Source organism: Gadus chalcogrammus, chromosome 4 (genome assembly GCF_026213295.1).
Source record: "Gadus chalcogrammus isolate NIFS_2021 chromosome 4, NIFS_Gcha_1.0, whole genome shotgun sequence".
In the NCBI taxonomy this organism is placed as follows: Eukaryota; Metazoa; Chordata; class Actinopteri; order Gadiformes; family Gadidae; genus Gadus; species Gadus chalcogrammus.
The window spans coordinates 32,669,288-32,691,173 of record NC_079415.1 but is presented as its reverse complement, the minus strand read 5'-3'; the positions used below and the strand labels follow the sequence as shown (position 1 = coordinate 32,691,173).

Genomic DNA, 21,886 nt, shown 5'->3' with positions numbered 1-21,886 from the left:
AATGAATGCAACATTTAAAGCCGTTTAGCACAATGTGAAAATGTCTCATATTAATTAAAAACACAATAAAACGAGATCTCCCCTTACGCACATTCCATAATGCATCATAACCATGTACAAACCAGTCCACAACTATTAAAAAATTGCTGATCCCTAATCAAGACAGTTCAAAGGATTTACTGACGTGGCATCACGTCACACTGAGTGGGCGGGGCGTCACAGCGAGTGGGCGGGGCGTAGCATTGTCAACATCCTGGTGACGTCACGCATTTCTCCAAAATGGCGGACGTGGATCAGAGAGCAGGTAAGGAGACTTTTGGGATAGACTGTTGTATTTATACTTAAAAAACAGAACAGGCAGAATCATATGATGTGTAATGAAAATGTGAAGGACAAAACATCGGCGGTATCAACGCTGCTCACTTTACATCCATCCATCAATCATCCAGTCCCGTTGAGGTTGCCGATCAAGTCGACCAGCATCTAAAAAACTGTATTTTATGTAATGATACAAAAGAGGGAATTATTTTGCAAGTTTATAACTGCTCTGTGCATGCTTGGTTGTGTCGGATCAGAAGGAGACGTTTCCATTCCTGCTGTGATTAAAGTGGACTAGTGTTGTAACAGTAAAGCTGATTTGCTGCTGCGTCTATTCTTAGGAAAGGAAGAGCCGGAGCCAGAGAGTGAGGATGAGGTGTACGAGGTCGTGGACCTCACAGAATATGCTCGGACACACCAGTGGTGGAGCACTGTGTTTGGGAACAACTCCGGCCCCATCGCAGAGAAGTATTCTGTGGCCACGCAGATAATGATGGGAGGTGGTGCTGGATGGTATGAGCTCTCCTCATGTCCCTTAACAACAGATACGTTGAAAAGCAGTTCTGTGATTTCATCAGCGGTCCCCAGCGTTACACTGGTTACTAAATGTTTTCATGGAAATGTTAACTACTGCAGGTCTGTGCATGCGTGCATAAAAGCATTCCAGTCACTGATGAATCATTGCGATTGCATTCCTATTGCATTTCATAAGCAGGTTTATTCGGTTTCTTAGCTGATTCTGTGACTTTTGTAAACAAATAGATCAATCTAAAACACGACCCGGCCTGCATGGAACTGAATGTCATTAAAACAGTGGTTCTATAACCTAGTGAGGGATTCTGAGCTATGTCAAGCCACATCTCCAAGTTTCGCAGACAATATAGACATTAACATATCCTAGTGACCACAAATGCTTATAAAAAATGGAATCAAAGAGGGTGGCAATCACATTTTATATGTTTTTGTCTAAAACCATTGAAACCCGGGTCAATCAACAGGCCGTCACTGTTGTATTTGGACCACATGATATGGTCAAATATCACTGTAATAAATAAATGAATGCAGCATTTGAGGCCGTTTCTCACAATGTGAAGGGGCTCATGTTAATTGAAAGCACAATCAAATGAGATCTTCCTCCCCATTCCATAATACATCATAACCATGTACGAAGATTAAACTAGGGGTGTTGCTAAAGGTGTTGACTCTGTAATATATTCAACAACCCATACAGGTGTGCAGGTTACCTGTTCCAGAAGGTGGGGAAGATTGCTGCCACAGCTGTGGGGGGAGGGTTTCTCCTGCTCCAGGTGAGTCTCCTGATTCTTCAGGTTTTTTAACGTGGACAGGTGTGCACTGCTCCAGGTGTGATTTGACACGTTTAAAGTGTTGTATACATTTACATGCATTCCTATGGTGCAGCTCTGGGGCTATCCAGAGCACTATATACATGGAGCCTAGTCCACCGATTGTTAGCTTTTTAGGAGGGACGTCAATAAACTGTTAGCAATTAAGTCTCAGATGTATGTTTTATGGGGCCGTTGGTTTGATCTTTCAAGAAAAAAGTGAAATAATCATTGATTATTCCCTCTATCATTCACCTCTATTCGCTATTTCTGTATTGTTTTATAACTGTACTTCTGAAAGTACTTTTAAAGCTCTATTTTTGGTGAGCGTATGTGTTGACCTAGGGCTCGTTTTCAAAAAACGCAGGAAAAAATATGGTTGATAGGTAATCTACCACATTAACGATTTAATACATTTCTGAAGCATCCAAACTCGTTTCAATGTAAAGTAGTATTCAAATTAGTTTTCGAAAGATAAAAAAAAAAGCTATTTCCCCACCCTTTGACTCTCATCCTCGTCATGTGACTCCACAGATAGCCAATCACAGTGGCTATGTGCAGGTGGACTGGAAGAAGGTGGAGAAGGATGTGAACAAGGCCAAGAAACACCTGAAGAAGAAGGCTAAGAAGGCAGCGCCAGAAATCAACTCTTTCATCGAGGAGGTAAAGGTAACTTGTAACGGCATCATTTTTTTCTTCTTCCGGCATGAATTTAATCCAATGTTGAATTTAGCTATTAACTTTTAGTGTAATACTTTTGATGGTTGTTTGCGGTACTGGGAATGAAAAATGTCAGCGGGAACGGAACAAGGAATTTTTAAATTATATATTTTAGCGTTTTTGACGTTACATCATCTCTTGTGAACCACGGCTCAGTATTGCCCTCTAGTGTGCAGTTGGACACATTACACTTGGGAAATTTGCATGGCAGTTGGCCCTTTTTTCCTCCTAAAAGAGACAGTTGAATACTTGATAACGAGGCACCATACTCAGTTTGCATTGGTTGGTTAAATTTGAGCACAGATGATTCTGGAATGGCTTGCGTCCATCCTTCCGTGCATTCGTGTGTCCACTCAATTAAACACTTGATTATTATATATTATTATATACTCTCCCACTTAAAAAGTTTGACCAAAAAAGTTCAAAATCCAGCCATGATATGTTCGAACCTGCCTCTTCCTCCACCTCCTACTCTTCCCCCCAGGCGACCGACTTCATCAAGAGGAACATCGTGGTGTCCAGTGGCTTCGTGGGCGGCTTCCTGCTAGGCCTGGCCTCCTAAACGGGACCCCCTTTGCTGATCGAGGGGCCCGGGGCCCCTGTGGTAACCTACTGTGAAACCCCTTCGACACGTCGGTGGATCTGGTTAACTCGTAGGCCCCCGTCACTACAGTTACAGTACGCTCGACGAGTTCAGCACCATGTTGTCTCTTTTCTCCATTTTACCTCTTTTAAGTCGACATGCTATGGAAAAAAAAAATGCTATTCACTAAGGTATCATTCATGCGCGTTGCAATTCGAACAGAAAATGGGTTACGCACAGAGTTCACCTTTTTCTACCATTGTCTCCTCAAGGGTGGTTGAGGAGGGTGAAAACAAGGGTTCAAAACTGCTCAAGACATCTTTTTTTCTTATCAATGACATGTGCCAGAGTGCAGATATATGCCAAGCCGCCACAAAAGGACACTCAAAGCCCTGTTTGACTTTGACGTTTATCCCTATTCCCTGCCACCTATTGTCCTGCTGGATGAAATAGTCTAAAGCTAATCCCATATAGAAGTCCCTTGTACATAAATAACTCTTTCTCGCTCCGAGACCTGTAAATAATATGAATATATAATATGGTAGGGATGGCTCAGATTCATATTTGCCTATTATGATAAGATGGGTCACCTCAGCACGCGCAAAAATGGTTGAGTTAAGTGGAAGTTGGGTTCCCTATGGGTTATTATACAATACACATCACCAGACCAAGAAGCCGGTACATATTAAGTGCCCTATGTGAGGCATTCATGTGTGTGTGATGTTTTTTTTTATTTTCCTCACTTAACTTTGCAATGCAAAGAGCATGAAACTCCATCTTTCACGTATAAACCTTTGTCATCGATGCCTAGCTGTCCTGGACGTGGACTTGGTTTGCGAAAAAGAAAACCACACCACGCCTGTGATTCCTGTAGCTTTGCTCTTTGTCATCTTAGAGTATTAATGAGTGTCAGTGCAATAACACTAGTACAACGACGTTGCCAACTTTAGTGTTTTTTTCTCAGTTACGATCAGCCTCTAGTCATGGCACGCACAGTTTAAACCAGTTAAGTTGCTATCGATTCACTGTCTTTGAGTTGCGTTTGCATTGCCTTTAACTTTAAAGTATAAAATACCGTGAGTGGTTTAACAGATGCCTGCTGCTTGTTCTAAGTTTCCGTGAACACGTTTTACGGTCCCTTTGGGTTTTATTTTGGATGAAACGTTACTGTTTGGATGTACATATTGTTGGTTTTTGTTCTGAAATAAAGTTGTTTTCACCAATATAAGTATTGTTGATGTTTTGTCAAAATCGGTCTGTTTTTTGGTTGGCTGTGTGTGTGTGTTTGTGTTTTATTTCGCAGTATGGTCTATAGATCAGGCGTACAGGACCTGATCTAAGGCTCAGTAAACCTTAGATCAGGAGATGTTTGTACAGAGAAAAATGTGTATAGGGAAGCTTTTGTTGGGTGATGGTTTATCCTGTGTGTGTGTGTGTGTGTGTTTTGTGTTGACTTTTGTGTAGCACTTTGTTCCGTGCATGGAAAAGTGGTCTACACATAGTGATGATTATTATTACATGCATGTATCACAATAGTTGACATTAACACACACACGGGTCCACCATGACTGCGCATATCTTGTTACCATAGGAACAGCATACTTTCACATAATGTCAATGTTTGCATTGGTTAGGATTTTTTTATTATGTTTTTATTTCCTTTTTCTTGAATGCTCTTGTTTATTTCAACATTGCCTTGCATGTATTGTTACAGTGCAGGTCCTTGTGTGATGCGTAGTCCGTGTTTGCAAGTGTGTATTTTTCCAAAACCGCACCGAGAGAAAAGGCAATTCACACAACACAAACACTGCCGTGTATATGATGACCACATCATCCACCAATCAGATCATCAATAGCTGCTCCACGCCTTCAACCAATCGGGGAAGCGTACACCTTAATGCGCGAGCAGAAGTGATGCAGCACCATGGAAACCGAGAGAACAGCAGTTAAAGAAACAGCACCCTCTAGCGGTGATACTTGCAATTTCACTCGATCCCTGCACATGACTGTGCTCCCATGCCACTTACTTTACTACAATGTAGTTGGCTGTTTTTTTTCTAGAATAATATAACTTTTCCTTTGATTAGTTATTTCTCATCACACGTTTGGTTTTATAAAGGACTATAGGCATTAAACTCACATGCATTCGGTCTACGGTTATTTCATTGAAATGGTGTGTAAAACGCCAATAAAAACATTTCGAGCAGCGTGTTTGCGTCTGAATATAAGGACCGGGTTTTAGTCAATTATTATTTGTCAGTGTCATCCCTAGAGGGCGCCCCTTGCACGTCTCCCACTTCCAACCGCATCTATGATTTTACTGGCGTCTCCTCTCTAGCCAATGTAGCCAAACCATCTTGCACAGTGGATGTGCAAATATAACCAAGAAAACAATTTCATTAATAATAATTACATTGTTTTGAATTAAAGTATTAATTGAAATAGTATTGAGCTTTGAGTTTGCCAGCCTTATACTGTGTGCCACGACCCACGCCTACACATTGTCCATTACATGCACACATTCGTTACATTTTAAGCCAATAACTTCATACATAATGAAATAGATTTGTATTAATAGCATGTTCCTACGAGTATTAAAGACTAAGCCACGGAAAATCCCGCATTTAATACAAACATAACAATTCACCTCAATCGTTAAAATGTGCATGCATTCATTCATTCATTCATTCATGAAACTATGTTTCACATAGCAACACAATGTAGTTTACTTTGATAGTGGCTGGGTGCTGCAACACTGGTAAATGAAGAGAGGGGAAAGCTGACGTAAGGTGATGGATTTTCGTGGTCGACGCCTGCGCGGGATTCGCTGGGACGCGGCCGTTAGGAAACTGCCCCTCGGTGGGCCCTTCGACCCGTTGCCATCTTGGCTCCAAGGCCTGTTCAGCGCAACGCCAGCAACGGCTATTCGCCTCCGCCATCTTGGATCCAGGGGCGCCAGTTTCCTAAACAGGGAGAGAGGGGGGAGGCGGAGCCAGGCGGAGCCAGGCGTCTCTGGGAGCCGAAGAAGGAGCGCCCAGCAGCGGATGAGACGGTGCTGAAAGACGGGGAGCGACGCCGGTCTGAAAAGGGGGGGGCTACACGGACTTCTACATCATATAATTATTAATATTAACGAGGCGATGTTTCGCCACCGGATTACCCTTCGTCGAGATGAACACGGTCGTGTGCGGTAATAATAATACGGGAACGGGATCTCGGGATGCTGAGGACGCTCTCCAAGCCCCGGACGCGTGACGGTGGACGGCGGGGGTAAGACGGGGTGTGCGCGGCGCGGTCACGGTGCGAGCCGGCCCGGCTATCTCCACTCCCACCGACCGCTAGCTCCTTACACTTCGAGCCAGCCGACCATTTTACATTTTGAACAGCCTCAGTTTAGTGAACGAGGGTATCGTACTAAAAAAAAAAAACACAATCGAGTGAAATTAACACCCTGGGAGTGTTATATATTAAGGTAGGGAAGAGGCGGTGGCTTCAAGAGGGATACGCGGGCGACCTACTACCAAAGACGGGTTTTTTCCCCCTGCAAATCAGCGAGGAATATCCACGCCCCGGAGTCTGATACATCCATCCTATTACTCCAGCTAGCTGGCTAACCTCACTCCCATCCTAGCTAGCCATCTCCCCAATCCTATGACACTAGCTAGCCCTCTCCCCATCCTATTATTCTAGCCATTTACATCCATTATACCCCACTAGCCAGCCATCTCCATCCTATTCCTCTCCAGTAACCCCCAGTGGGTGAGCCATTTCTACCGTTATATCGCCTAAGCTAGCCATCCCTCCATCCTAATAATCCAGCCCAGGTGGCTAGCCATCTTTCCCCACCAGTGCTGGCTAGCATTCCCAGTAAAAGGAGCCCACTATAAGGTGGGGCCGAGGACTTGACAACCTCTCCCCCTGCACCGGGGAACCGGTTCGGTATCCCGGCTAGCAGGCTAAGCAACCAGCCTGCCCCGGCGTACAGGCTGGCCGTCCGGGACTCACCCCAGCTCGAGACCCGCTGGTCCGCCTGTCATTGACATTGGAGGAAGGGTTGTGGGTAAGGGGGAGAAGACACTTGGATAAGGCCGTGTGTGTGTGTGTGTGTGTGTGTGTGTGTGTGTGTGTGTGTGTGGACATCGGTGGCCCTCGGGCCAGCCCCGAGTAAGACACACCGGAGGTAGAGAGGCGGAGACCTCGTCAGGGGCTGTCGCTCCAGACCCCCTGCCCCGGGAGGAGGACTCGACATCGGGGGAGACCACTGGGTCTTTCACCTACCTTGCGAGACCATGGCGGACGACGACGTCCTCTTCGAGGATGTGTACGAGCTGTGCGAGGTTATTGGGAAGTAAGTGAACCGCATCATCACCCTCATCACAGTGGAACGCATGACTTTATTTTCTGGGTCTATGGTTGGGTGTGTTTCACATGATCCGCACGTTGAGGAGAAGCGGATGTCTGGGTTGGATGGGGTTCCTCTCTGGAGGTGAAAGTTCACTGCGATTGAAGAACAGATCCGTCTGTGAAAGCAAGTGTCTGGCTTTTCTTTGGAAATAAGGCCTAATGCACACACGTCACACCTGGGCCATGCCTGGATGCAAATCTAGCATTCAATTTCTCAACTTGAATAATGATAATGTATGAAGGGCTATGAATACTTATGGATTGAGTCGGCCAATGTATTTTTCCAGGTGTAAGGCAAATATTATAGATGCATACATTATGTAGGATTTGAGATGAGATGTAGCCCACCATGACACATCCTTATTCATAGCTATGGTATCATTATATAATTATTATTATTTATGATTGTAAATGGTTATATATTATAAATAATAAACTAGCCTCCTTTAATAGGTTAGATTTAGTGTTGACATTTTAAATTTGACCTAGGCCCCGGTTCATCAAAAGCCTTATCGTATGTTAAAAAATTTAAAATCCCCAGTCTGTGCATGTAGTTCACCAGCCAGGCCACCCAGTATTTACCTGTGTACCGCAGAGTTACCCGTGGACGTACGCGTCGGTCAAGTTCACCTTACTGCATGCCTTTCAGAAGTGCTTTGGTGCTTTCTCTCACCGTGATGTGTGGAACCCAAGACGCGACGCAAAAACCTTGCAAGCCCTATGCTGTGTTGAATTGTAAATGAGTCGACTTCTTGTGACCCGCTGCAACCGGTGGCAATAGGCTACACTGTCTCCAGTGGGCCCAGGGTGGGCCCATCCAGAGATGGTGTTCTGTGTCACTGTGTCTTTAGCATCTCAATGGGGCTGATGGGAAATTAAACCAAAGTGCCTCAAGTGTTTTCATTGTTTATGCCACCTATCATTTTACGCCACCATCATCGATGTGCCGTATCATTTTGAAATTCATATGGTGACACTCTGTGTGTGTGTGTGTGTGTGTGTGTGTGTGTGTGTGTGTGTGTGTGTGTGTGTGTGTGTGTGTGTGTGTGTGTGTGTGTGTGTGTGTGTGTGTGTGTGTGTGTGTGTGTGTGTGTGTGGTGGGGGGGGAAACAAAGCTACAGGAAAACAAAGCTACAGGCACACCTGCTATGTACCTGTAGGTATCAAAGTGCCATATTCTTAAACCCCTCCCTGCTCCAAAGAAAAAGGGATCGGAATTATTGTAATTAATTATCCAATGTTGTTGTAGATTATGACAATAAAATAGGGTCTAATTGGACATCCTATATATCAGCTGTATACAATTAAATGGCCAGGAGAGTGGCGAGAGAAAGAAGGGTAGGTTAAAGGGAGAGGGAGTGATAAAAGTTGAACCTTCGACCAATCAGAAGAGGCTGCAGTCCAGCCGAGTGTATTTGTTTAGCTCCTCCGTGGCGATAGCCTCAAAGCACTTCACAGGCCCGTTTCAGACCACTCCCCCCTCACCCAGCCCTTAACCCCCCCCCCCCCCGCTGACCGTTATCCCACAAAAGAGTGTGAAAACTCACATAGAGGGAAGCCCAGGCATTTGACCTCTGACCTTTGGATGGTCATATGCCACACAGGCACACAAGCTGTCACACCAATTTGCCACCTCCCCACATCTGCTACGGCACCCAGTTTGAATCTCTGAATTGGGTGCTACATCTTCATAATACTGTCCCCTGCTATTTGGGTTTGGTTTGGTATATTTTCAATGTGAAATTCCTTTGCAGAATGCAATCATCCTGCTATTTTGTATTTAGCCTCGTAGTAGATGTTTTTGTCCAAAGAGATGCAGACTTTCCGTTATTGTCGGCGCTGGGATTTAAACGGCCTAATCACTGGACTATGCTCCTCTCCCCTGTTTTCTAAAGACGAGACGGCAGAGATCGATGCCTACTTTAAAGGAACCCTGTTTAACACCAGGTGTGAGTGTGATTAGCCAGTACAAGCTATTTTGAATCTGCCCTCTAGAGACATAACAAGTGGGAGTGTCCATAGCAATGTTTGATGGATAGAAACGCCAACGAATCGCTTCAGTCCCCTGAGTAGGCTTTTAGACTTATCTGACCCTCTTACTTGGGTGGACACTCCCACTTGATGTGATGTCACTAGTGGGGTGATTTTGATCTTGTAATGGCTAATCTCACTCACCTGGTGGTGGTGAAATGTCGGCTCCTACTACTAGTTGAGGTGGGCAAGAGGTGGACCTTAGAATCAGAATAAGCAGGCGGAGGTGGAGGTTGGGTTAGGATTTGAGTGGAGGTGGTGAAAAGTGGTAGAGAGATGATGGGGAAGGTGGTGGTAGAGGTGCTAGAGGAGCAATGATTGGGTTGGTGGTGGAGGGGGCAGAGTGATGAGGGTGAAGGTGGTAGTGGAGGTGGCAGAGGAGTGATATTGAGGGTGGAGGTGGGAAAGGGGTTATGATGGTAAAGGTGGTTGTGGAGGTGGCAGAGGAGTGATATTGAGGGTGGAGGTGGGGAAGGGGTTATGATGGTAAAGGTGGTAGTGGAGGTGGCAGAGGAGTGATATTGAGGGTGGAGGTGGGAAAGGGGTTATGACGGTGAAGGTGGTTGTGGAGGTGGCAGAGGAGTGATGCAGGGGGTGAAGGTGGGATGGGGTGAGGATGGTGGCGAACGTGGTGCTGGTGAAAGAGGGGCTATGGTGAAGGCTGGGTGTCGTGTTGGTGGTGGAAGAGGGGTTGATGATTCTGGGGATGGTGATGGGGGTGGTGGTATTGGTGGAAGAGGGGTTATGATAATGGGGTTAGCGTCGGTAGCGATGATGCTGAGGAGGGGCAAAAAAGCGAAGCTGAAGAAGACGAACGGAGACAGTCGTGTGGGGTTGGAGCAGAGGGCCTCGAGGCTCCATGGCCAGCAGATATCGACCGCAACGCTCCACGCCCACGGCCGTCTACGGACAGGCTTTCACATAACCCCTTCCTCCTTACCCCCCCCACCCCCTTGGTTTACTACTACAGCGCTGGATCGCCTGGCATGGTCATGGCCACCATAGGCCCCGCTCGGATAAAAATCCATCCCAGTTTCAGACGATTTCATGAAAAGGATATTTTTATGACAATCGCAATAAATCAATAATATGTCCTGGTCTGCTGTCTTGTATTTCATGGTGTGCTCCTCCTCCCCCCCCCCCCCCCCCCAATCCCCCCCCAGCACCCAGTCAGTGGCGGTTTGGTGTAGCAAAGGCCTGTTCCAGTGAAGAGGGGTACAATACAGGCCTTCGTGTGGCTCGCAGGCTTATTAATCACCTGCTAAAAAACCGACGCCGTATTCAATGCTGTAGTATCCTCTTGTCTTTTCATTGTTCTTTTCGACATCCTCTCTAAACAGACGCGTGGATAGGGGATGTTTGTACTTACTAATGAATCATTCAGCTACTTGTTTGGTAGTTGATTGTTTTTAGTGCTTTTTTTGGGGGGGGGGGGGGGGGGTGGTTTGATGGGAAGAGCCAAATCAAATGATTTAAATATTAATGAAAAACGCATTATACGTTTAAATTGTATTGAGTGTCTAAAATGGTGGAGGGTATAATTATATATGTTAAAGCAGCTCCACCTTATAGCCGAAGCCTCTTCAGTGAGAATAAACATTTGGTCGATCGAAGGCATGCTAAACAGCTTCCCCTCTTCTCTGCCTGCGCGATGCTAATGTCCCTTTGATGCTCACCTTATCTGCATTAAGGTGCTTTCATCATTAAGAGCCTTATTTCGAAGAGCCTTGACCTTAAGCTGCTTGTTAGTGCGCGAGCAGGCCTGTTTGGGAAGCAGGTAAAACCGCTTACCAGTGAAGGATTGTAGTTGTAGGGGTTTGAAAATAAAAGCTAAAGATCATGAAAAGCTAAAGATCTTAAAACAATTGGCTTGGGTGTTACAGAAAGTCATGTCATTTCAACACAGAGAAATAAATTATGCTGTACTGATCAGGGATTTATAACTTTTGTATGGGGTGGAATAGTATAGTGGCTAGGGTTGTTCGATATCTGTGTGAAAGGTACTGGGTTTGATCCCAAATGTCCACAGCCATCAGGTAGGGGTCAGACACGGTTGAGTACGAAACGTTACCCATACCTGCCCTTTGACAAGACATGTTTCTGTACTACTTGGCAAAAACAGCCAGACGCTAAAGTTTATTTGGTTTGCTTACTCTCCATCTTTTTACTCAGAAATAACCAAATCTGTGTTCAATGAACAGAGTACAAACAATAAAGAAGGGTAGGTTTGGCTCCAGTGCGACATACTCGTATCTAATGGGATCCGTTTCCCTCTATGACTACTGGGTTTTTCGGCGGCATTGAGTTGTAGGATTTGTAACTGAATTTTGCGATGCTGCACTCTAGACTAGCTCTGGGGTGCTAATTAGCGCAAAGAAAGATATTTGGACGTACTGCTCATTTGGGGCCGCTGAAGCAATGGCTCCTGCAGCGGTTTCTGAGTTGTGAGCCGGACGACTAAATTGTCTCAGTGACATTTAGCTCCTAAATCCCTTTTTGATTCTTATTTTTGACCAATGAGTTCATTTGATTTTCGTCTGGGCTACTCTGGGTCAGTCTCCATCGTTGACACTTCACGTTGATAACTAGTCTCTAAAAGCTTTACTCTCCTTAGACAAAGCATAGTATAGTATGAGATATAGCATATTTTAATCAAGGATAGTTTATATATAACGTCTTTTCAGCTGAAATTTAACGGAAAAACTGTCGCACACCAGACTCAAAGGCACGCAAATAATCAATATAATTGATTGCTTGAAGTTGGTATCATTATGCCATAATCAAGAGTTATTCTTGTGATAACGAGTGACTTTCTGTTAACAAGAAATTACTATCACTGCATAGTGATTAATAAACGCAGTCAGTGGCCTTAGTTGAGATAACACCTTGCCTATACCCCCTACACGGAAGTGAAGCAATAACAAGAGGCAGTGTAACATATTGCTTTGGTGGGGTAGGTAGCTATTTCAGCAGCTTTTCACTCCTGATTTATGCTCGCTAACTAAATGTAACAGCTTACACGGAGAGTACTGTCTCTTCAAAAGGTCTCATCGCCTAGGGGACTGCATTGAGTTCAGTTGTAAACGTGTTCTTGTTCAGTACAAAATACTTGAGTGTTTATTAACATTTGAAACTGAAAGTGAAATTGAGCATTGCAACGTTACAAGTAGGGTCAGATTTAACAAGTACAATCCATTTTATAAACCTTAGATTCAGCCTCCAGTGTGTGCACGCTTTAATTATCCTCCAAAAGATATGTAAAAGAATATCAGATCGAAAACGAGAATGGATTTCTCGTTCTGATCGACACCGCATACCACTAACCTTGAGTTTGTACTTTCCATGTAAGCTTGCTCCCTGCCCTAGTGCCCAATCAATACATTCGAACGCACCAGCAGCCGGAGTGTTACTGGAATATTCCAACCGATCGCCACCAGGCGTCAGACGGATCACTCCCAACGAGGCTTGACGTTTCAGAGGCAGGGGGTTGAACATTTTAACTGGACTGCTCTGAAACTCATCTACCTGGGAGGAAAAGGAAAAAAAAAACGCTTTCACAGCTAAATCAGTGGAGATGCTCCTGCGGGCATCTCTGTCTTGAGCCCGACCACCTGAATACTAATTGTGCCTTGATTATTCAAACACTTTCACTTTCCCCCCCTACATCTTCTCCTTGTGTGCGTGTAGGAGGAAGTGATTGGACTGGAGCAGTGTCACCCAGCTGGTGTTGTGCCTGGTTGAATGAGGTTGGACTGGGCTCCCCGTTGGAAGATGTTCACGGTGGACAGTTTAGCATCCAGGCATTGATCCTAGCATTTCTGACTATTGTACCGGCAGACGGTGTGTTGTTTTCAGTTTGATTTAAAGCTGGGGTAGGCCATTTATTTTATAAGGTTTTTTTGTCATGTGTTATTAAAATTCTCATCACATCTGTAAAGAAATCGATAAATCAAAAGAATAAAGATTAAATCTGGCATCTGTCGCTGTCACAGGCCTCTTAATAAGCCTGTCCAATAATTTCATTCTGCCCAAATTAAATGATTGGATGGTCTACCTGTCTGTCAACCTACCTGCCTGGTATACGGTATTACCGTGTTACCGGTGTTGCACACCGGCTACACCAATTATTATTATTATATATTTTTTTCAGTAATAATAAAATAATTCAGTAAAAATGAATAATATAATTATAATTAAGAAAATTATAATGTGTAGAATAGGCCACAGTTCTGCTCTGTGCGGCCGAGAATTGGCTTCCTTACAAGACCGGTAACCATAGCAACGCCGGTAAACAAACCCCGCAAAAGCCCAATCCCTACGAGAGCTCCCCACGCTACGGCCATCCGGAGGCGCACAGAGCTTTTGGCCGTGATATTATAGATACAATTATATTATACTATTATATATAGAACGTTATAAGACGCTGTCACCGAGTGTGAAAGGAGAGTTGACGGAGAAGATGGCGGTTGACCTACTTTCAAAGTTTATACAAGTTTATACTCGGTAATACCGGTGTTGACACGAGTGTATTACTCTGTGTGAAAATGTCCACACCGCGGCAACCCTACTGGCTACCTTGGCGCACTCTTCCCACCCTCTTATTGCACATGACCGGAGTCTGCCAGTAGGCTAGGCGACCTGCTGCTAAAGCTAGCGAGCTAGTAGCGTGTTTTGGTGGAGTAACTCTGGAGGGAGGCCTGAAGATAGGGATGGTGCGGTATGTATTAGTATTTAGGACTACTTTAACACCATTCAGTCGTTAACATCGCAGACGGAGGAGTGAAGACGCTGAAGAAACAAGAGACACACCTCTTTAAGAGATGAAAAGATGACTCAAAACCAAACAACGCTTCCACAAAAAGACGAACCATAGAAACACATCTTTGTCTCTCCAGGGGGTTTTGTGTGTGTGTGTGTGTGTGTGTGCGTGTGTGTGTGTGTTTGTTTGTGGAGGGACCCTTTAGTTTAGACAAGTGCCCGAGAACAAGAGCGAGGCGTAGGCGAGCCCACCCAGAACAGCTGTGGTGATGTCACACACACACACGCACACGCACACACACACACTGAGAGACACACACACACTGAGAGACACACGCACACTGAGAGACACACGCACACTGAGACAAAAACACACACACTGAGACAAACACACACACACTGAGACAAACACACACACACACACACACTGAGAGACACACACACACTGAGAGACACACGCACACTGAGAGACACACGCACACTGAGACAAAAACACACACACTGAGACAAACACACACACACTGAGACAAACACACACATTGAGACAAACACACACACACACACACTGAGAGACACACACACACACTGAGACACACACACACACACACACACTCTGAGACACACACAAACACTGAGACACACACTGAGACACACACAGAGACACACACAGATGGGGGCAGTGGCAACAATGGCAGCTTCTGTTTATTACGGACCATAAGTTTCAATTGTGGAACGTTAATGTCAGCCTTCCGCCTCTTTCCCTCGGGGGGCCAGTCGGCAGGAAGGCTGGGGGGGGGGGGGGGGGGGGGGGGGTGATTCATTGAGTCTGGACACTTCGCAATATAATAAGGGTTCGTTAGTTAATCATTAAGTCACATCAGTCAATGCAGGAATAAGCATTGTTGTATAGCGTTAGCATTAGCACAGGGGTTAGTCGAACCCTAACCCTGTTCCATAATGTCTTAATGAATACCTTAGTTCACATAAACACCACGTGCACACCGTTAGTTAACATGAACATCATTACTCCTTGAATAATAGACTATTGGGCAACTAGTCCATGTTAGCTCATCTTTATTACTGCACTAACTAATGTTAATTTATTAATTAATGTACCCTTTAGCGTAAAGCGTTCCCATTTGTTTTAATCACCGGCCAATGTGGAGGCAGTGATGGCCCTCATGCTATTTCACAGTTCATGTCGTGACGGCTCATGCATCTCAATGATGCCCATCGATTGGCTCACAGTCTGCCGGTGTCATCGGCGGTCCTTTGTGTTTATTGACATTTGCATTTGACCGATAATAGTCTCGGCGCCGCAAACCTCTGAACCTCCTGTGCCTTCAAATCACTGCAAAACCGCCGCATACCCCAGACCCTAGCGATACTGCCCAGGCCTCCCCCCACCCCCGTCCGTCACACACAGAGTGTAAATGATTACTAGCTCTGGGTCAGGTCTTGAGAAAACGTTAGGAACCAGGAAGGTCTCCCATTACCGTCAAAAAGGGGCTCCACACCCCCAATCTTTGTGTGTGTGTGTGTGTGTGTGTGTGTGTGTGTGTGTGTGTGTGTGTGTGTGTGTGTGTGTGTGTGTGTGTGTGTGTGTGTGTGTGTGTGTGTGTGTGTGTGTGTGAAAGAAGCCAGCTGTCTCCGGATGTCTCCTTCTGAGACCAAATGAAGGGGGCCAAAAGGTGACCGGGTTTGATTTTCAGGGGCTCTCAGTATGATCCCTGGGCGACCCCTGCGGTGGATGGCCTATGTGTTTTTATGGCCGTTCCCCTCAGTTCTCAGCAGGATGAGTTAATTATTATAGCAGACGTGGGAAATGAATGTGCGTGAATAGAGGGAGAATTCCGGCTCTGCCCTAACCTCTCACGAACGGAGATACACCCACACACAAACGCACACACACATTGAGACACACGCACTTGCACCAGCACACACACACCACACACACTCACACACACATATGTACACAACGTTTGAAACATACACACACACAGACACACACGCACACACAACATATGATATGCCTTTAGTGCTCAGAGGAATGTGGTATCAATGAAGGGTGGCGGTAATTATTTTTCTCGGCAGTTGTACTCTTTACAAATCAATTTGAATTTGATACACAGTGAGTACTATATATAAACACACACGTCACACACACACACACAGATGTGTCAGGTTTAGAATAGCAACGGTATTCTATATCATAATGTGGTTATCTCCACCCATTGGCTAAGGAAAACAGGAAGAACTATAAACGGGTCTCCCAGGTTTTCTAGAGGGAATGCCACATGTCAAACTCACCACCGTTATATTAGGGGCAGCACACAAGACACCAACTTATTCGCCCACATCCCGGTGCGATCCGCTCCTCCTATGGGCCCTAAACATCTGGTGGACATCTTGGTTCTAAATGCGAGCTGGGAGGGAGGAACTGAATGCGGAACTCCGCATTCAGTTCCTCCCTCCAATCTCGCATTTAGAACCAAGATGGCCGACAGATGTGGAATTCTGCATTCAGTTCCGGCCTCTTGGTTCTAAATATAAGCTGGGAAGAAGAACTGAATGCTTGGAGTTTTGAACCAAAGTGGCCGCCGAAACGGCGACCTCATTGCTAACGGCTGCCTCGATTTTACACACTGCACCTTTAAGTATGGATGATCCGTCAATACTCTGATGATATGTCGATGTCATGTGTGAGTTTATGACTAACTCTATGTGGGTGTGTGTGAATCTAAAATAAATACTGTAAAAAGATTAAAGTCTGAGACATTACACCGCTACGCTTATGGCGTTGGCTACTAGCTAGTTTTGCTTGCCAGCCTGGCTAGCCTTTTTCAGAACCTAGCATTGACAGTCCTCCAGATGTGGGGTTGACTAACTACTAACTACTAACTACGCTAACTAAGCAGGTAACTAACTACTAATTACTGCTTTGTGTCGGCCCTCATCTGTGGTCGCATTATGTGGAATAAAAAAATAAATTGTGCGCGCGATTCTTGTCCGCAGCAAGGCAATTGTCTGCACCTTTTACTGCTTCTGCCTTATGTGATATTCTGTGTATTCCACATTCTAACGTTGATGTAGTTATTAAGGAAACCGATTAATGATTCGACCGTTCCCTTTCCGTAGGGGTCCCTTCAGCGTGGTGCGGCGCTGCATCAACAGGGACACGGGCCAGCAGTTTGCCACCAAGATCGTGGACGTGGCGAGCTTCACGTCCAGCCCCGGCCTCAGCACCGAGGGTAAGGAGTGCACGCACACATGCACAGACGCACTTAACGGCATAAGCACGTTGCGTCAAGTACGGCACACGCACGTGTGCCGTCACTCACCCACAGACGGACGCCCCGACGCATGCGGGTACATACCGTCACGCACGCACACACGGGCGGACGCACGCATGCACGTACGGTCTGGCTGGCACGCACGAAAGCACGCACCCACGTATAGTCGTGCACCCACATATGAACGCAAGCTTGCACGCACACTCTTCTAATGCAAGACACTGATTCATACGCGTGTCGTGATACATTCGCCGTCAGCAACATCAACATCAAAATTGGTTGTTTCTCTTTCATCTGACTAATGTACTTATTGTAAGGCCCTTTGGATCTCCTAAATGGCCTGAATTAAAATTTAAATGAGTTGGTGAGCCATTCACCTGACTGATCCAGGATATGAATCCTGCGTAGGCCCGGTTTGGAGGAGCCGATGAACTGGTCAACCTTTTCCTGTTCTCTGTGTGAGAGAGCGGGGACTACACCCTTTAGCCGTTTGGAAGATATACAAAACGCTATTTGCCAGGGTACTAATGCACAAAGGGATTGACTTGTGGATACTGGCATTCATTCAGGATCGAAAAACAAATCCAGAATTAAAAGGAGACGTTGGAAGGACTGTGTAAACATATGTATAAAGTCGTACTGTGAAAGATTTACAATGCAATATACATAATTAAAGTGCAAGTGTGTGGCAGATTAGAGGGCAGGGATGCGCAAAAGGGTCCTTGTTTATGTTGGGTATAGCCATGGGATAGTCGTACAATACCCTGAGTCCGTCTACTCCTTCAAGTACCTCTAACTTTCTCCCAAGTTTGAACTCACGGACAGACATATCGGGAGGATACCCCCACGATGTCGCCCAGATACGGATTCACAAGCTGGCTATGCATTCATAACAGCAGTTGTAAATCGCTAATTATGTACCACACGGGTGTGAGGGGCCCATAAACAAACAGACCCACCGTATGGTAAGGGATATCTTAAACAGAAGCATACAAGCTCGCACCTGCATATCGTGCGCACGTTTGCACACACACACACACACACACACACACACACACACACACACACACACACACACACACACACACACTGAGACAAGCACAGACATGCGCGCACACATAGAAACGCAAACACAGAAAAACACACACACCGGCTGTGTATTCCGCCGAGACACACTCGCATGCAAAGCTACGCACACACACACACACACACACACACACACACACACACACACACACACACACACACAGGCTGTGTATTCTACCATGATCAGATTATTTTGGTTTTGAAGCATATGGAGCCCAATTATATTTATTTATTTTCAACATGTGCAGTGAGCATGCTCGCAAGCCAAGCAATCCACAACATTACATCAATCAGAGGTGGCTTTCGGTTATTGTGCCTACTTTCCAACAGGATTCCGTTCATTCTTTGCCTTTAAAGAAAAAAAATAGATTAATTTGCGTTTTCTGTCTCTCGAGTCATTAGAATTGTTGGCAATGACTCAAAGATTTTTGGCCTGACTTGCCAAAATGGGAATAAAATCAGGGACTATTCCTTCTCTCGTTTGGATACCACGGTCCACGTCTGTTTCACAACGGAGTGGTTGCGCTGTGGAAAAACAGATTCAATTTATTACATGTGTGACACGGCCCAAATCCGATTTAATAAGGAGTACATTTGATTCCAATGTAATGAGATCGTTGTCTAAGAAATTGGATTTGGGGACGCTTTCGCTTTGTAGTGACAACGTCGCTGGATAGGAGTGGAGGCGTAATGTGTGTCAAGGACTCCAGAAATAATATGAGAGAGAGAGAGAGAGAGAGAGAGAGAGAGAGAGAGAGAGAGAGAGAGAGAGAGAGAGAGAGAGAGAGAGAGAGAGAGAGAGAGAGAGAGAGAGAGAGAGAGAGAGAGAGAGAGAGAGAGAGAGAGAGAGAGATCATTGACGGCAGGCCTGCAGGGTATTCAGTCTGCGCAGGTGACCGTGTGTGTGGCGTGTTGACGCAAGGTGTCTCTCGCCGTGTGTTTGAGGACGAGAGAGGGAGTGTGTTCCCAGCGTGCCGCCGACGCTAGTTCTGGCGCTCTTTACGTGCCATCTGCAAGTGCACTGCTGGAGAGAGAGAGAGAGAGAGAGAGAGAGAGAGAGAGAGAGAGAGAGAGAGAGAGAGAGAGAGGGGGGGGGGGGGCCCGGTGACTTGGCTGCAGACTCATTCGAACACCTGAAATAACGCCGCACCGAAACATCCCCCTTTCATTCTCGTGCTTCTGTCATGCCCTTTCCTGATTGGTTGAAACAGCGGTGACGTCACCCCCACTGCAGGTATGCTCACAGCATCTCTCATTGGCCAGATTGTTCTTTACTAGGAACAGAATACGAAAGCTATGAATGAATCAAGTAATAGTAATAATAAAGTTTATCTCTCCAATCTTTCAGATTATTTTATTGTTGAGCATATGCTTCGATAGTGCTGTGATATTTTGCTGTGTTCAGAGTGAATCCCAAATAGGATCATTTATAATGTTGCTTGACCGAGCGTTCATTCTTCTCAGTAGATTCTTGCTGATTGGTCGCCGGCTAGATTTAGTCTAATGGAGAGTTCAGAACCAAGACAATACATTTTTATCATACATTAACTATCACAATAAAAGTCCCAAAATATTCAGCCTCATTGCTGAGGCATCCAAGGCATGAAAATACGTCAGATAATTTTATTTTACGTAGTAAGAGAAAAATATATGAGACTTATTTTCATGAATTTGTGTTTTTTATTTAATTGGGATTTGAAAAGTGCTGGCTAACATTCAGGATTGCGCAACTAATTATTGTAAATTTGCAGATTATTCATTAGATGGAAAAGCCGCCAAATATTTGTATTTAAGAAAGTACGCCCAGCAATTGTTTTAATCGATGATCAAAGTCAAAATCTAGTCGGTTAAATTATAACCGGCTAATAGATTAATTGGCTAATTTCTTCAGCTCTGCCAGCCTTTCTGCGCTTTTTGAAACGGAGCGAGAGTGAGAGAGAGAGAGGGAGAGAGAGAGAGAGAGAGAGAGAGAGAGAGAGAGAGAGAGAGAGAGAGGGAGAGAGGGAGGGAGGGAGGGAGGGAGAGAGAGAGAGAGAGAGAGAGAGAGAGAGAGAGAGAGAGAGAGAGAGTGAAAGAGTGAGGGATGGGTCGTGGCTAGAGGAGGGTAGAGATGGAGAGATTTAATGAAAGGGAAGAGGATAATGGGGGCTCTGTAGTACATAGAGGAGGAAAAGTGCCCGTACGCAACCCAAAAAGTCCCGCACAACATGCCACACACAAACACACACGCATGGACGCACACACGCACGCATGGACACACACACACGCACACGCACAAACACACACACACACACGGATGAGATATACCGATGAGCTGGGGAGCCGAGTGGATAAATTAGGTTTTTATGGAGTGCCAAACTCGACAATAGCTCATTGTATCCATCAGTCTCTCTCTCTCTCTCGCTCTCTCGCTCTCTCGCTCTCTCTCATTCTCTCGTTCTCTCATTTTCTCTCTCTCTCCCTCACTCTCTCTATTTCCTTGGTCACTGTAACCATTTAGTGAGTTCTACGTAGTCCTTTTGTGTTTAAAGTCTACAAGGAGACAATACATGATAGATGGTGTGTGTGTGTGTGTCTGTGTCTGTGTGTGTGTGTGTGTGTGTGTGTGTGTGTGTGTGTGTGTGTGTGTGTGTGTGTGTGTGTGTGTGTGTGTGTGTGTGTGTTCGTGTGTGTGTGTGTGTGTGTGTGTTCCGAAACCCGGCCTGAAAAAGTCTTAAAATGAAACGACGCAAAGTAGTTATCGTTAATGAGCGGGAACAGTCTTTGAGGATTCAGTCGTTTAGCAGCCCTTTGAGTTCATCATCTCACAGTGAAGACACACACAGGTCATTAATGACAAGGTAGGGGGTAAGGCGTTCTGCTCAAGGAACGTTTCCACTGGGTTTCAAAGGTTAACCCCTTCCCTCTACACAACCAAGGCAGCTAGGATGATTCACATCAACTGTTTGAATAAGAGGATAAACGGCTGTATGTTTCCAGGGCCGTCTCAAGTATTGTTTGGGATTGAGGTGGAGCAGACTTGTGGGTCAGTCTGGGTCCTTTGCTTGCGTCTCCGGTATTCACATACCCTGTTTGTAAGGTCTGAACATGTGGCACCCATTTGGTGGCCGTGACTAGACTACATCTCCCAGCATCCTCTCTTTTTTCTTTCTTCGGTCCGCACACAGACACTGGGTCCCTCTCTGTGTTTTTCCAGCGAATTCTCACAATGCACGCACACGCACAGACAAAAACACGCACATACGCACACACACGAAACAACTGTGTGCGACCATGAAACTAGGTACATTTTCTTTCCTCTCTGTAGCTCCCTTTTACACCCATCCATAAACTTTTATTAACTTGTAATT

General features: G+C 45.4%; 2 protein-coding genes across 3 annotated transcripts in view; both read left to right on the top strand.

The window, feature by feature from the left end:
• Window positions 1–233: 233 nt before the first annotated feature.
• LOC130381139 (FUN14 domain-containing protein 1-like) lies at window positions 234–4,609 on the top strand. 2 transcript variants are annotated; one of them, XM_056588591.1, is made up of 5 exons: window positions 234–304; window positions 660–831; window positions 1,550–1,625; window positions 2,196–2,324; window positions 2,866–4,609. In XM_056588591.1, exons 1-5 carry the CDS (start codon window positions 280–282, stop codon window positions 2,941–2,943), a joined length of 480 nt encoding a protein of 159 aa, XP_056444566.1. In that variant the 5' UTR covers window positions 234–279; the 3' UTR covers window positions 2,944–4,609. The 2 variants fall into 2 exon arrangements, with proteins under 2 accessions (XP_056444566.1, XP_056444565.1); XM_056588590.1 differs by having other exon boundaries at window positions 2,196–2,330; window positions 2,866–4,607.
• Window positions 4,610–5,997: 1,388 nt separating this feature from the next.
• The window catches only part of LOC130381188 (peripheral plasma membrane protein CASK-like), a 56,030-nt gene continuing 40,141 nt past the window's right edge, over window positions 5,998–21,886 (top strand). Inside the window, exons 1-2 of the mRNA XM_056588653.1 lie at window positions 5,998–7,312; window positions 17,296–17,408. Of these exons, the coding sequence (XP_056444628.1) occupies window positions 7,254–7,312; window positions 17,296–17,408 (172 nt within the window). The 5' untranslated portion in view covers window positions 5,998–7,253. The remainder of the gene's footprint in view (window positions 7,313–17,295; window positions 17,409–21,886) is intronic.

Coding starts and splice junctions, on each gene's coding strand:
- LOC130381139 (XM_056588590.1), top strand. CDS start 280: ATGGCGGACGTGGATCAGAGAGCAG. Junction 305..659: donor GGACGTGGATCAGAGAGCAG/GTAAGGAGACTT, acceptor GTCTATTCTTAG/GAAAGGAAGAGCCGGAGCCA. Junction 1,626..2,195: donor GAGGGTTTCTCCTGCTCCAG/GTGAGTCTCCTG, acceptor GTGACTCCACAG/ATAGCCAATCACAGTGGCTA.